General features: G+C 45.8%; 1 protein-coding gene across 2 annotated transcripts; it reads right to left on the reverse strand.

The window, feature by feature from the left end:
• Window positions 1–549: 549 nt before the first annotated feature.
• LOC116495672 (fibrinogen-like protein 1) lies at window positions 550–11266 on the reverse strand. 2 transcript variants are annotated; one of them, XM_032198329.1, is made up of 9 exons: window positions 11150–11266; window positions 10816–10874; window positions 9502–9586; window positions 7944–8154; window positions 6875–7034; window positions 3858–3955; window positions 3689–3777; window positions 2938–3128; window positions 550–1696 (listed from the first exon to the last, which is right to left on the reverse strand). In XM_032198329.1, the coding sequence occupies exons 3-9, from the start codon at window positions 9574–9576 to the stop codon at window positions 1507–1509; spliced, it is 1014 nt and encodes a 337-aa protein (XP_032054220.1). In that variant the 5' UTR covers window positions 9577–9586; window positions 10816–10874; window positions 11150–11266; the 3' UTR covers window positions 550–1506. The 2 variants fall into 2 exon arrangements, with proteins under 2 accessions (XP_032054220.1, XP_032054228.1); XM_032198337.1 differs by lacking the exon at window positions 11150–11266 and adding an exon at window positions 11043–11099.
• Window positions 11267–14499: the final 3233 nt, after the last annotated feature.

Here is a 14499-nt window from a genome sequence, read left to right on the forward strand (position 1 = left end):
CTGCAGAGCTACAGCACTGCGAGGCGTACTCACAGCCGTGGTGAGCCTCGGCGCAGGAGACCCCTGAGAAATGAGTGATCAAACGTGGGGCACAACAACATCCAGGAAGACACAGTGTAACACAGGGCACAGTGCAGCTGATTTCCGTCACACAGAGGTGAGTTTCACCTGGCTGTGATCTTTACCCTGCTTCCCCAGCCCTTCACCGGCGCAGTGTCGCCGGGACATGGGCTGTAGGAGCACACCTCACTGGAGCACGGGCCCGTTGCTCACTGGTGTTCATTTTCAGTCATTGGGAATGAGTGAGAACGGGGCTTAACTGCTTGAGAAAGCAGAGGAACCAAATCAAATTTTACACCGACTATTCAGGTCTGCATTGTCTTCAGGACAGCTCGAGCCATGGAAATCAAAAGCAGGAGAGCAGGTGCAAGAACACCAGAGACAACAACACAGCAATGAAATTCTTCCATTACGAGTTATCTCAAGATTTTCATCCTAACTTCTGATCAACTTCCTACTGTTTAAGAACAGATAGAAGGCACTAGGTCTTACTCAGATGCTTTTATTTCACAATTACAGCTATATAATACAAATTACAGCGTATATTTTTCTAAAAGCAATTAAATGGAAAGGAACTATCAGTTGAAAACTTGCTGTAATTCAGAAAAAAACAGACCTGTCCTACAACATGGTAGTTACATTGTTTGCATCAAGCTGATATTACTGTTCATTTTTAACTGCAGTTATTAACTAGTGGAAAATAATTTTTCAGTATTCTGTTTCTTTCAGTTATTTATGTTGCTCTTTAGTTTCACTCAGAAGAGACAGCGAAAGAAGCATGCCTTGTGTTTCAATCACTTTCCACTTTGCTTCTTCTTTACTAAATCAAAGGAGTCTGGTAAATGACACGAGAACGTACAAATGAATCATGACTGCCTTTTTTGAACTCCTAAGAATATCTGTGCTCATCTTAAATTTAGTCAAATCTGCCTAATTTAAATCTGGGACTTAAATTTGGTTGGCAGCACTGTCTTTGATTGCATTAGCATGTTGCAGTGTGCTGTATAAATGGATCTGCAGAGGCAATGAAATGCCGTGTGGACATTGTCCACGTTGTGGGGGCTTGTTCCAAAGCAGCCCTGGAAGCAGCCTTACTTGGAAGTAGCGTGGATGGTTGTTACAATCAAGATGAGAAAGATTTAGCCCTTGAAGGGTACAGGTAGCTAAAAGAACACACTTGAGCATTCAGGGTCCAAGCTTTTCATAAACACTCTACAACAAAGTCCCAAAACTGCTAAAAAAAAGAAAGCCACGGTTATTTCAGGACTGAGATCCATGTATTTTCCATTAGGCTGTTGGCTGGCTGTGCTCAAAAACTTGCGACTTTTGCCTCAGCTAGTAGAAGCAGATGCAGCTACAGTTACCACAGTGCAGTTCTGGCAATTGGCAGCAGCAGAGGGCTGGCTATTAACGCACACGACTCGTTACTTCCCAAAGCAGCAGATCTCAGCCGCCCTGGCTGTTCTCGCCGTCTCCGCTCTCGCTGTCAACAAAGAACGGGGCGCGGATTTTCATGGCCACGTATCTGAGCGAGTACCACGGCCCGTGCCACGTCGACCAGGTGATGCCGTTGTCGTGGGAGCCGTTGTACCTCCCTGTTTTGTAGTACCGCCCGTTGAGGTTCACGGCGTGGCACCTTGTGACAACACGGAGGAGGCAAAAAAGAGGTTTTGTTTAGCGTGGAGAGATGGTGCTTCATGACAGCAAGGTGCAATTTTCACACAACATACATTGAGAAATACTAGGGGTGGGATTCATGGACAGATCCAGACACCTAGATATATCCATACTGAACTGGTTATGGTCCTACTATAGCCTATAGGCCTACTACAGCCTATGGAGAACTGTTTAATACAATCCATGGAGCCCAGAGGACCATGTAGGTCATCCTAACATAGACACCTACTCTGGTCAGATGATTCAACCTGTTGGCTACGTTGAGTGCACCGACCAGGGATGTGATTCAGATACCTGAAGAGAGGTGCGTGATGCCATTTGGTAGCCGTCAACTCAAGTATAGGCAGCTAAATATTAACACTTAAAAATGCAGATGTCTTTTAATCAAGTTGAATCTCACTATCAATGTACATTTTTATAGGTCCACTCATTTTCACTTTTTGTGCTCAGGACAGAAGAGGCTCATCCTGCCCTAAAGCAGAGGAAAAACTCCTGATACCGGGGTGTTTACACGGGGCTGGTGAACCCACAACCCTATCTGATGATGTATGGAAAATATACCCTCAGGAACAGTAAGGGGTATCTCATCCCCTAGACATGTTCCATAACAAATTCATTTGTGCACGCTTTATCTTCCAGTGGCTATGACTTTTTTTCTTTCACAGAATCACAGAATTTTCTAGGTTGGAAGAGACCTCAAGATCATCGAGTCCAACCTCTGACCTAACACTAACAAGTCCACTAAACCATATCACTCAGCTTTACATCTAAATGTCTTTTAAAGACCTCCAGGGATGGTGACTCCACCACTTCCCTGTGGCAGCCTGTTCCAATGCCTCACAACCCTTTTGGTAAAGAAGTTCTTCCTAACATCTAACCTAAAACTCCCCTGGTGCAACTTTTTGGAATATAATCCAAAGCACTTCCAAAGAATTTTCAACTAGGCTTTTTTCCTTCGGGGCCAAAAGTTTCCTTCACTTTTATTCCGGCCCATTTTCTTAAAATAAATGCAACTTACCTGCTTGGCTTCACAATGAAAGCAGCAGATTGCTTTCCTGCTGGCCTCAACGTGGCAGACTTTGCCATGTGAGGTGAGGTGCTCGCAGCAACCTCCGAGTGCTGTAAGGCGTGTAAGGTGTCTGGGCTGTGCAGCCACCCACACCCTACGCCTCTTCCCAAGGGCTCAGCCATCCTCCCTACCTGTTAAACCACCAGCCACCCTTGTTCTCCAACGCGCAGTTGCCTGCCAGGAATCGATCGTGATCCTTGTCAGACGTGGTGAACTGCATCCCTTTGTGCGAGGCTGACCACTGGTCAACAAAATTGCTCCCCCCAGACAGAGCGTCGCCGGCGTTCCCGGAATAGGTGCCAAACCATAGCCTGTAGTTGTCCTGCAACAGTATGTGAAACACGTCTTTATATCAGCTTTCATTTTTGAGATTTCCTCTCCCCATGGTATCCCCTGTCAGAGACATGCTTGTTGAAATCACAGCTGACTTCTAGCTCCGTGCTTTAATGGTACATGCGTAGATCACCACTGGATTTGAACTTCCAGAAGTGGCTACCAATTACTACTGCTGCTTCTGAGAGATTCAGGTTTTATTGTATTAATACTCACTGGGTACCCTGCACAACAACCTGGAAGGCTTTCCCTGCCTCGTTGACAGCACCTGTTGCAGGAAAATGTGCCAAGTAGATGCTCTCACAAACTGGCCGTGGTTCAACTAGGGCAACTCCTGTAGGAATTTTGCTCCTCCAAGGCCTGGAAGCCATCTGATTTTTAGCTAAATGGCCCTGTTCTGGTAGGAATACTCAGCTCAACAACTAGCAGATCTGGGAGACATGGGATCTCCCCGCACCCCATGGCAGGGAGCTGCCTGGTGCTGTGCAGATTCAGGTGCCCCACCCTCAGAGATAAAACAAGCAAATCGCCACTCTCCCCATTTCTTACCTGCTCATTGTTGAGCTGGAAATTTTCATAGACTGCATAACGTCTTTCCCCATGCCAGTCCACCAGGTCAATTTTTAATGAGCTCTCTCCTAAACACAGAGCAGAGCCCTTTTAGATCAACTATCGCATGCAAATCGGAAGGAAAACTGTGTAAGGAAAATACTTGCACCTCTAGTGAGCAGGTCATAGATGTGGTCGTTGCCCAGCCAGTATTCATCATTCTTGCCTTGGAATTTTCCAAATCCCAGTTTGTAATCGTCCCACTTCCTGAAGAAGACACAAACATCAGTTTCAGCATGCACGGGTAACAGCAAGTGTCACAGAGTCACAGAAGGGTTTGGGTTGGAAAGGGCCTTAAAGATCAAATAATTCCAATGTCCTTGCCACTCTCCAATTTAGAGACAAGGATATCATGGGGAGTAGAGTTAAATGCTTTGCACATGTCCAGGTAGATGACTGGAGCCATCTCAGTTGCTCTTCCCCCAGCCACCAATGCTGCAACCCCATCACAAAAGGCCACCAGATCTGTCAGGCACAATCTACCCTTTATTGAAGCCATGTGGGCTGCCACCAATCACCTCCTTATTTTCCATGTTTCTTAGCAGAGTTTCCAGGAGGATCGGCTCCATGATCTTGACAGGCATAGAGGTGAGACTCACTGCCCTGTAGTTCCCCGGGCCCTCCTTTTTTCCCTTTTTAAAAATGGGGGTTGTGTTTCCCCTCTTCCAGTCAGCAGGACCTTCCCCAGACTGCCACGACTTCTCAAATAGGATGGTTAGTGGCTTAGCCACTTCATCTGCCAATTCCTTAAGGACCCACAGAGGTATCTCATAAGGTCCCATGGACTTCTGCACCTTCAGGTTCCTCAGATGGTCTTGAACCTCATCTTCTCCTACACTGGGTCGTTCATCATTCTTCCAGTCCCTGTCTTGGCCTTCTTGGGCCTGGGACACGTGGCTGGAGCTTGTCAGGGAAGACTGAGGCAAAACAGTCATTAAGTACCTCAACCTTCTCCATATCCTGGGTGACCAGGTCTCCTTTCTCCTTCCAGAGAGGGCCCACAATTTTCCTAGTCTTCTTTTTATCACCGATTCACCTACAGAACCCTTTCTTATTGTCCCTGACCAAACTAATTCTAAATGATCTTTGGCTTCCCTAACCTGATCCCTGGCTGTTTGGACACTTTTTCTGTACCCCTCCCAGGCTATCTGTCCTTGCTTCCATTCTAGGCCTTCCATTGTAGGCCTCCTTTTTCTGTTTAAGTTTGGCCAGGAGCTCCTTCTTCATCCATGCAGGTCTCCTGGTGTTCCTGCCTGACTTCCTCTTTGTTGGGATGCATCGCTCCTGAATTTGAAGGACATGACCCTTGAATATTAACCAGCTTTCGTGGGCCCCTCTTCCCTCCAGGGCTTTGTCCCATGGTACTCAACAAAGCAGATCCCTGAAGAGGGCAAGGGGGAAGGAAGTTGTCATCAATGCATTCCAGGAACCTCCTGGATTGCCAGGATTAAATGTCAGTTTGTGACATTTAACTGTGGTAACAAGTAAATCTTCTGCTGCATTTTTAGGTCCTTTTAGAAAAGTGTCTCATTCAGCACAAGCTGAGCTGAGATTTGTCACTCTGCCTCAGAAGTATGTACGACACACTTTATTCCCTCTCCTGCTAACCCTAGTAAGTTAGATGGAAGAGGAAAGCAGTAGCTGTCATATTTGTCTTCAGCAAAGCATCTGATATTGTTCTTGGGAAGGTCGTAATTCACCTTCACTCCTGGCTGGAAATTAATGTTGCAGTCTAAAGTATACCACAGTCTTAGACACATAAAGCGATGTAGTGAAGAACCAGAAAATGAACAGAACCTGCAAACAAAAGCTTCCAGATGAAGCTGAATGAAAAATATCTGGGTCTGCTTTGTGTTCCAGTTCCACTTAAATCTATTTTTAATTCATTGACCACTCTCACCTCTGCTTCTTTGCAGAATCACTGTTTGTATGTGCCAACTTAAGATGCATACTTACTTTTTATCACAATTTTCTGGCTTCATAGTTCTAAGAGAAATCTCAGGTTGTTCCTTTCTCCTCAGCATTTCATTATCTTAAAATCTCTGTTATTTATGTGCTATCTCTGATATAAGCCTACATGTCCTGCATATTGATATTTCCAGTTTTTGTAACCCTGTGTTTATTCCCTCTCTCAGGTTGTTAGTAGGGATTTTAATTCTGCCTGACCTACTTACCAGTCAATGCTACTCTTCGGGGCAATTTTCACTGGCATAAATTCACCTTTGATGAGAGCCGAACTACCACAGCTAGAGAGCTACCACTCTCTGGTAGAGATCTTAGAGCCAGTTGAGGTACTTTGGAAGTGAATTGCACTCTGTTTAAGAGATGGTGGGCACGCCCTACAAGTGTGTGTGCTGCAACAGGGAATTAATCTGCAGGGGGACATTTCTTCTCTATAGTGTCAGCTGAGCACCTCACCTCCTGGAGATTTCCAGGAGGAAATATGTATAAATATATAAATAATTGGGCTTTTGCATAAAGAAAGGTTGATTTGGACCCATAGCTTTGCATCTTTGTGAAGGATCTGAATATGGAAATACATTTTACATCATGCTGAACATGATTCCTGATATGAGAACTGATAAAAGATTCAGTGGGCCTCAGCCTATGTGCTGGCAGCAGATATCTGCCAATTCGGAGGCTTTGGCAGACAGTTGTCTCCTATCATGACAAAATAGCCTGGATATCAGGAAAAAAATCTGTAGCATGAGGGTGGTCAGACAGTGCAACAGGCTTCCTGGTGAGGTGGTTGATGCCCCGTGGGTGTCACCATTCAAGAGGCATTTGGATAATGTCCTTTATAACACACTTTAATTTTGGTTAGCCCCAAGGCAGTCAGGAAGTTGGACTCAGTGATATCTGTAGGTCCCTTCCAACTGAACTATTCTGTTCTGTACAAATATGCACACACAAATGCAGGCCAGCCATGCAAAAGGCATTATAAATCCATCCTGAAAACAGCCCCCTTCTACCAATACGTACCCGCACTTTGCCCTAATGCAAACAGTTACCATAATTAAAGTCTTGCCTTGCATATCCTGCTTCTTGAACCTTGGGTTTTGCCACCGGTAGGGCCGAGTGTGGGAGTTGGAGGCCTCACTGCTGATGCGACCTCGAGGCACCCACCTGTTGAAATTCTCTTTGCCGTTGCTCCGCCGCTGAATGACGGTCCAGCCACCGCCGTCAGCCATGTCACAGTACACCAGGAAAGGGTCTCTGTCTGCTCGGGGCCTGATCCGGTAGTAGCCGTTTTTGGTCTTCTTCCTGCTGTACACCGCAGAGCAGTCTGGGCAGAACGGCATCGGCTCGTTAGGTGGGGGAAAGCAAAGGCAAGAGGAGACATCTCCGAGAGGCCATGTGGGACACGGACACTTGGCCAGTCTGCGGAAAGCTCAGTAAGCCCAGCAGGGCCAGAGCAAATATCAGACCTTAATATCATTTGCAGTAAAGCTAATTTCCATGTGGAAGATTACCTCAGCTGTACTTGGGACTGGACTGGGGGGCCTAAAGTTTCTAAAACCAGAGGCTATGCTCCGTGACTGGCTCTAGCAAGGCTTCAGACTTTCAATGTAATGCTCATCCAGGACAAAACCTCGGCCACAGCCCACAGCTCCAGTCGTGCTGTATTATCAAAGTGACAGCAAGGAACAGAGCACGCACGTGTGCTGCTGCACGGCAGAAGTGATGGAAGAGCCGAGGAACAAGGATGCTGGATTCCTCCCAACAGCTTTCAGGGCCTGCAGCTGAGCTGTGCACTTTGGGCTCCCTGTAAGCCACTGTGGGAAAACGGGCTCTTCAAGAGCAAGACCCTTCTTTTCCTGCAGCAGATGTCTAAGGCAGGTCTGATGGAAAAGAGCTGAGAGCTGCCTTTTCCTCTCTGCACTGGAGTCCTGGGCTACAAGCCCAGCTGCAGATGTCTGTGTTGTACCTGGGTGGTGGCTGCCTAAATCTGGGCCAGCTGACTGCAGCCCCAGGGGAAGTCTGATGGTACCAAGGCCACCAGTCTGCCCTTCTCCTTCCCATGTATCTGACTGCATTTAAAAACTATCAGCTTTAAAAATTAAAAAAAAAAAAAAAAAAAAAAAAAGGTTAAATAATTTTTCAGCAGAAATAGAATATGATACATATGGCACTGAAAGAAGAACTGAACATTTCTGCAAGCTGAAGTTTCCACATATGCTACTGCAAAATGTACCTTGGTCATAGACTATCAAATTTCCACTGGTTGTGGGTAAAAGCGTCTCATGCTGCGTGCTCCTGTTGCTTGAGAACAGACCGCTTTTCGTTTTATGGTAAGTGTTCTCCAGAATGTCCTTCAGCTGCAGTTCATACAAGTAAAGCAAATCTTGAAGCTGTTTTAACCTTTGTCTTAATTTACTGTTGTCTAGGAGGCAAATATCTTTATCCTATGGAGAAGAAAAAAAAAAAAAGAAAGACCAAAAAGCACACTTCAATCACTGGTAAGAACAGGGGGGCAGTGAGAGAATGAGTGTCTGTCTCCCCTGCTGAGGATCAAGATTATTCAGTGGTAGCCCCTCCCTAAGATACCTGAATCTCGCAGCATGGGCTGTTGAGTCGAAACCAGTGGAAAAGGGTGATTTTTTTTTGTTTTGTTTTGTTTTTTCCAGTGGTCTCACCACTGATCTGTGCATTGCAGAATATCATCAGATATGTAGAAAATTACTTGGGACAAAAGTCATGCAGCTTGATTACCATTTAATGAAATCAAAGGGAGTTTTGCAGGCTATGAAACTGCTCAGGGAAATAAGAGGGGAAAAACCTGGTTCTTGCACTGCAGCCAGGCCAAACCAGTGAGGTTACAGAAACATCTTGTAAAACTGGAAGATAAAAGAGCTAAAAAGCAGTGAGCCTACTGGGATCAGTGGAGTAACTTCAGAGCTGCATTACTGTAACCAAGACCAGAATCTGGCTCAGGCTGGCTGGGATAAACATTTTCAGCAACAACCTAGTCTGCGGCTGATACTACTCCATTAGTAACATCAAGAAAACAGCAAAATCTCCTCCGAGACAACCAAGAAATGGCGTGCACAAGAATTACTTTCTGATTTTGCTCTGAGCAAGCTGGCTTGAGTGATACCAGAGCAGGACCAGTTCTAGGCATAAGAGAAACATGCAATTGCCCAGGACAGCAGGCTGCCGAGCATGCTAAAACACAGTTGCTGAGCTACCTTCTCCTTTTCCTCAGCCTGTTTGTTTTCCTACACAGAGGAGGATTTCCAGGTTGGAAGCACATGGGAACCTGCTGCAGACAGCCTCGAGCTCACCTAGCTCTCTTTGCCAAGCTCTGTACCTCCTTCAGTTGGCCCAAGAGTAATTTGCTCATCACATGAAAACAGATTGCCTCAGACTATGACTAGCTTCTCTTTCCTCTCTCCCTGCTTTTTGAACTGCAGTGAATACAAAGAAGGCAGTTTTCCCTGAGGAAACGGAGTGGAGTATTTTTTTACTGGCCATAAAATCAAACATATTTTTAAATTTTTTTTTGATGTTGTTTTTAATTCTTGGCACTGTCAGTACAGCCGTGTGGAGAGTTGCCCAGCCCATAATGCTGTGAAAACCCTATGTTGTTAGGACCAAAAGGGTAACCTTCCTTTAGCCACAGGCAGCTCTTTGCTCTGCTCTTGCAGGCCCAAGTCTTTTGTAGAGGTGCACCTACCTCTACATGACTGGAAATGACAACCCACCAGCATGCTGCAGAGAAGCTGTACAGGCTCTAGCTGAGAGATACGCACCGAAAACCTGTGTGCAGGTGAGCCAAAGCTGACCAGGAGAAGGAGCAGCAGCCACCAGGGCATCAGCAGACCCATTTCTTACCGCCTGAAAAGAAAGGTTGACAAAATGCATGTGTGGCTTCTGAAATTCCTCTCACAGCTTATCCCCCCATCACAATCACATTTAATTCTCCAGGATTCATTAAGGAGGTAGCTTGAAACTACAGGCAGGAAAAAAATAGGGAAAAAAAATGCATGTTAGGGAGAGGATGAAGCACCAGTGCATCGTGCTGACACAGGGACCTAGGCTTTGGTCCAAGCTCCCTCTTCCCTGGAGGAATAAACCCTTGGTGCAGCTCTCCAGCAGCCTCTGCCCCCTCTCCCAAGTGCCCCCACACACAGGAAGTTACTTAGCAAAAACGCCTCCTTGCCAAAGCAGTTGGCCAAAATCTCATCGTTCTTATTCCAGCTCCCCAAAGCTGACAGGAATTTTGCCTCCTGGTTCAGTGAGTGTTGGCATTGCCCCTCTGTGGTCCATGGAGCGGTCTGTCAGTATGGGAGCTGCGGAGTGGGCACAGAGTGGGTGTGGGACAGTTTTGGTCGAATTTTAGTTGAAAAATTGAAAAAAAAACTTTGCTGCTGGCCTGCCCCAGCACACAGACAGGGCTTCAGCCTGAGAGGCTCAGCTAGAAAAACGCTAAGTGGCCACCACTGGGAAGATGCAGCTGAAAGCAAGTACAAAGTGTTCGCAGTAGGGTGCTTTTAAAAAATATATCAGAAAGAATAAAAGAGCCTGAAAAACAGCATAAAACAACTCCCCCACTTCACATCTGGAAGTGCTGCAGAAACTTGGCTACCCAGATCTATGTTCCCAGTGGCTTGCTTAGTTTCAGCTACGACTCTAGGAGCATCACCGCAGCTGCTTATGGAGCTGGCAGCGCTGCCGTGGCAGGGGAGCTGCCTGAACAGCCAGGCAGGCCAGGGCCCAGAGCAAATAGAGAGAAGAAAAGCCCTGTGGAAGTCACTGGTAAAAGATGTTGCACAGGTTTTCAATCCAGCACATGGCATTTTTTTTTTCAGATGGTGGAGAAGAGTATTATAGCATGGTTCACCCAGCCCATGACCATTGGTACTTCTCATTGACGCTGCCCTATGGCTGGGTGCTGGTGCTGCAGTCAGAATCAGGCCCAGTACAGAGAAGGTGCGTGGAGGCAAAAAGCTAACAGGAAGGCTGGATGTGAGCAACAGCTCCTGAAAAATAGATAGGGAAGACCGGAGGGGGAAAAAAAAGCAACTTTGTCTATGCCTTTATCAACATATATTAAAGCCACATACCTGTAACTCGCCTTTCCTTCAGACCTCCTTCTGATAAGATTATCTCCCTTAAAAGTCAACTGCAAAAGAAAGTGGTAATAAACCTGGCTGTATTTCTAGAGGTTGGATAGATTTTTCCTTTCCAGATGGCCCACATCAAGGGCTCGGAGGGACATTTCAGTGCACGAGGCAGTTCCACACAAAATACACTCGCAGTTTTACCCAAACCCTTATTTATCTGCTGTTACCCAATACTCATCCTGCTGCTTCGCAGTAAGAATAAGCAACGGTCACGTTTCTGCCAGTGGTGCTCTCCAAAATAGAGGGACTCTGCTGGTTGCGCCCCATTACCCACCTTATCTGACTGTGAAGCTCAACCAAGACTGACTTGTCTAAGTGTTTATATGAATCACTCAGACTAATGCTCCCTGTGGGAGTTTTATCTCACATTTAATACAGCCAGGCTCGTTTCACTAAGTCTTGCAAGGTGGAATGAACACAGCTTTTGTGTTCAGTGTTTCTTTTGCCGTTTAATCAGGTTTATATGTAAAAGCACAGTGCAGCTGTAATGCCAAAAGAGCTGAAAATTTGAACCAAGAAGTGAACACGGGGATATTAAGCAAGATTTGCTGTTAGACTGAAATCTCCGAAGGTTTGCAGTTGCGTAACTCTCCTCAGAGGTGGGTCATTAGATTTGTTAGTTAGCATAAACAAGGACATTTGTGAAAGTGAGGGGAAAAACAAAACAAAACAAAACAAAACACAACAACAGATGGGTGCCTCCCTTTGTGTTATGGACAAGGAGTTACAGATTATTTTAAAGACAATGCTCCTTTTTACAGAGCTGTGGTCAGAGGAGAGACTGCGGGGCCAAAAAGCAAGGCGTGCAAGCCCATCAGAAACTTCTGCTTTGCTCTCGAGTGAAGCAGGACTGCACAGCTATTATAAAGTACAGCAATGCTGTTTATTTCTTAAAAACTGCATTCCTCTTCTCCCTCAAGAGCAGCTGACCCATTTCACTGCCAAAGGATTATGTAAATGGTGCTTTTCTTCTCACTTGTTCCCTACCCCTGTTGTGAGGCGGGTTTTGGAAGCTGTTTTGGAAGCCCCCAAGCACACGGGAGCTGTGTGCTGTTTCCTGGGGCCGTGTCGCTTAGTTCTTCTTGTGCTTCCAGCCACAGTGCTTCTTTCTCAGCTCGAGCAAGCCAGACACTGCTTAAGATGCCGTGCACCAATTTATGCTCTTGTCTACGTGGCCAATGTGCATGTCCCCAACGTGTGATGGGCCCAGGCCAGTGGTGGCAGCACTGGAGTCATGGTGTGGGCATGGTGTGGGCAGCCATGGGTGTCCACAAGGCCAGGGAGCAGCAGGCCCCAGGCTTCCAACTCTGGTCTCTGGAGGTGTTGGTAGAGCTGCTGACCCAGTAGGGGAACAACTTGGGCATATATGTTATGTGACTGCAAAAATGTGACTGCAGAAGCAGGACTCAACACCAAACAGTCTGTCAGGAACCCACAAAGAGCCGAGAGGCCTGGAGTGCTCTTGCGCTCTTCTCCACCGGTGGTAACCTCACTGAAGTCTGCAAGTGAAAAACCCAGTCAGCTGGAACATGGTTCTTGCATGTTTTGTGGTAAACTTATTTTCACAGGCTGAAGGCACTTCAGGAACATCTGAAGCACCAGAGAGGGGCTGCCATGGGGCCGAGTTCACGTGAGGAGGATCTAGCACGAGGGTGTGTTCACGCACTGCTTCACTGGCCCTGAGGTAAAATAATCAAGTCATCATAAAGAATGTGGATAGCATGATCACTAATGTTTCCTCACAGATGTTGAAAGTCTCTAGGCAATGGGGCTGTAAATGCCTTTTTTTTTTTTTTTTTTGTCTGGAGTACACATGCTTCGCACATATACTGCAGTGCAAATTCCTGTTTAGTTATTTGGAAGGAGATCAAATTCCCTCTTCATAAGACACTCAGTGATCTTGTCAGCAAACAATAACCGTTTCATTAACCCAAAACCTCCCCACCCTGCTCTCCTCCTCCTTCCTTCCAGCAAAAGTACGTAGGTGCTGAATAACAGTCATAAAAAAGCTATTATTCATACATTAAACGCACAGCCAGCACAGCAAGAATGCAAACTGGTGGATAAAAGTGAATGAATAGAGAGGCTCTGGGACAGCTCTTGCTGTTCCTGCAGACATGGTGTGTTGGGCTCCTCCAGACAGAGCTGCCCAGGATGAAGACATGAAGAAGACACCGAGTGGACATTCAGCTCCCCTCCAGGGACTGATTGAACACCGCAGCTGGAAGACTGGTGGCACCTCAAAACTCTCCCAAGACAAATTTATCTTCCAGTTCCCGGTTGTTTGTTTGTTCTTGAAGCAGTAAGGAAGAAACAAGCCAGCTGCCCCAGACTCCAAAGGAGTTAGAGACTTGAGGTTTTCATAGCAAGAATCTGACTACTTACTTGTGCCCTAGGAAAATTTGCAGTAGTCCAGAGCCAGCTCCAAGCAAAACAGCTCATTTACACTGAAAGCAGGTGCTTTGTGCATTTGCCATTATTTTTGTACCTCTCCGTCACATTCCACTTGAACATCCTGCTCACTGGGGGAGACCACAGACCAAGTTTCCTTAGGAAAAAATTATTTACTGTGTGGGTGGTCACACATTGGAACAAGCTTCCTAGTGAAGCGGTTGATGTCCCATGCCTGTCAGCACTCAAGATGCATTTGTTAATAATAATATGCTTTAACTTTTGGCTAGCCCTGAAGTGGCCATGCAGTTGGACTAGATGACCTTTGAAGGTCCCTTCCAACTGAACTGTTTTCTTCTTTGCAGGTACTGCAGGTGTGGAGGTACCAGCAGCCTTCAGGCTCTCCATGTGCGAGCTACTATTCATCTTCTGTAGGAATGTGGGCTGCCAAGTTTTTTAAGACAATGTTAATTTATGAGGTCTGAAACATTTTTTTTTAATCTAATGATAAAGGGTTTCATCAAAAGCATGATAAATTTAAAACATTAGGATGACATCAGCCACTGTAGTTTCAATATATTAAATAACCGAAACCAGAATATATGTATTAAAAGTCTGTGGCTTGTTAGCAAGGAATAACCACAGAAATCTACGTACAAAGAAGGAGTAATGGTGGCAGACCATGAAACATGCCAGATCTGAATGTTTTGATAACGTTCAAAGAGCAAAGACATAATTCAGTCTAACTAACGAGTCTGTATGAAGCCTATGAGTATCTAATGGGTTGATACAACAAACATAATTAGTTCGTAAGTTCCTGAGGGCAAGCACAGGTCCAAGCCGATCTCGCTCACATCAGGAATAGCTTTACCAAAGTGAATTAGTCACAAGGCCAGAGGGAACATGTGGATAATCTGTGTGATCTACCTACCTCAGGTCAGAGAACTCCCCTGACCTAATTCATTCCCATTTGTACTGGAGCATCTCTTTGAGAAAAAGATGTTTTGTTGTAAAATATTCAGTGTTGAATAACCAACCACAGACCTTCACATGGTCTTTCACTGCTTAATTACTCACATTGTTAATTATTATTGTTTTTTGCCTTGAATCTGTCAAGTCACATACTCTAGACTTTTGTTCTCATGACGCCTTACTCTGCAAGCTCTCTTCTGCCAAATTTGTTTTTCCCTGCTTAAGGCTAGGTCCAAGTAAATGCAAGGCATGTTCCTGCCT

This window comes from Aythya fuligula, chromosome 1 (assembly GCF_009819795.1).
Source record: "Aythya fuligula isolate bAytFul2 chromosome 1, bAytFul2.pri, whole genome shotgun sequence".
NCBI classification, from domain to species: Eukaryota; Metazoa; Chordata; class Aves; order Anseriformes; family Anatidae; genus Aythya; species Aythya fuligula.

Excerpts from the sequence above, each read along its gene's own strand:
- LOC116495672 (XM_032198329.1), bottom strand. The coding sequence starts at position 9,576 with ATGGGTCTGCTGATGCCCTGGTGGCTGCTGCTCCTTCTCCTGGTCAGC. Across the intron at positions 3,956-6,874 it reads GGCAAAGAGAATTTCAACAG|GAAGTGGGACGATTACAAAC; the intron begins GTGGGTGCCTCG and ends TGTCTTCTTCAG. Across the intron at positions 1,697-2,937 it reads GGTGGCTGGTGGTTTAACAG|GTGCCACGCCGTGAACCTCA; the intron begins GTAGGGAGGATG and ends TGTTGTCACAAG.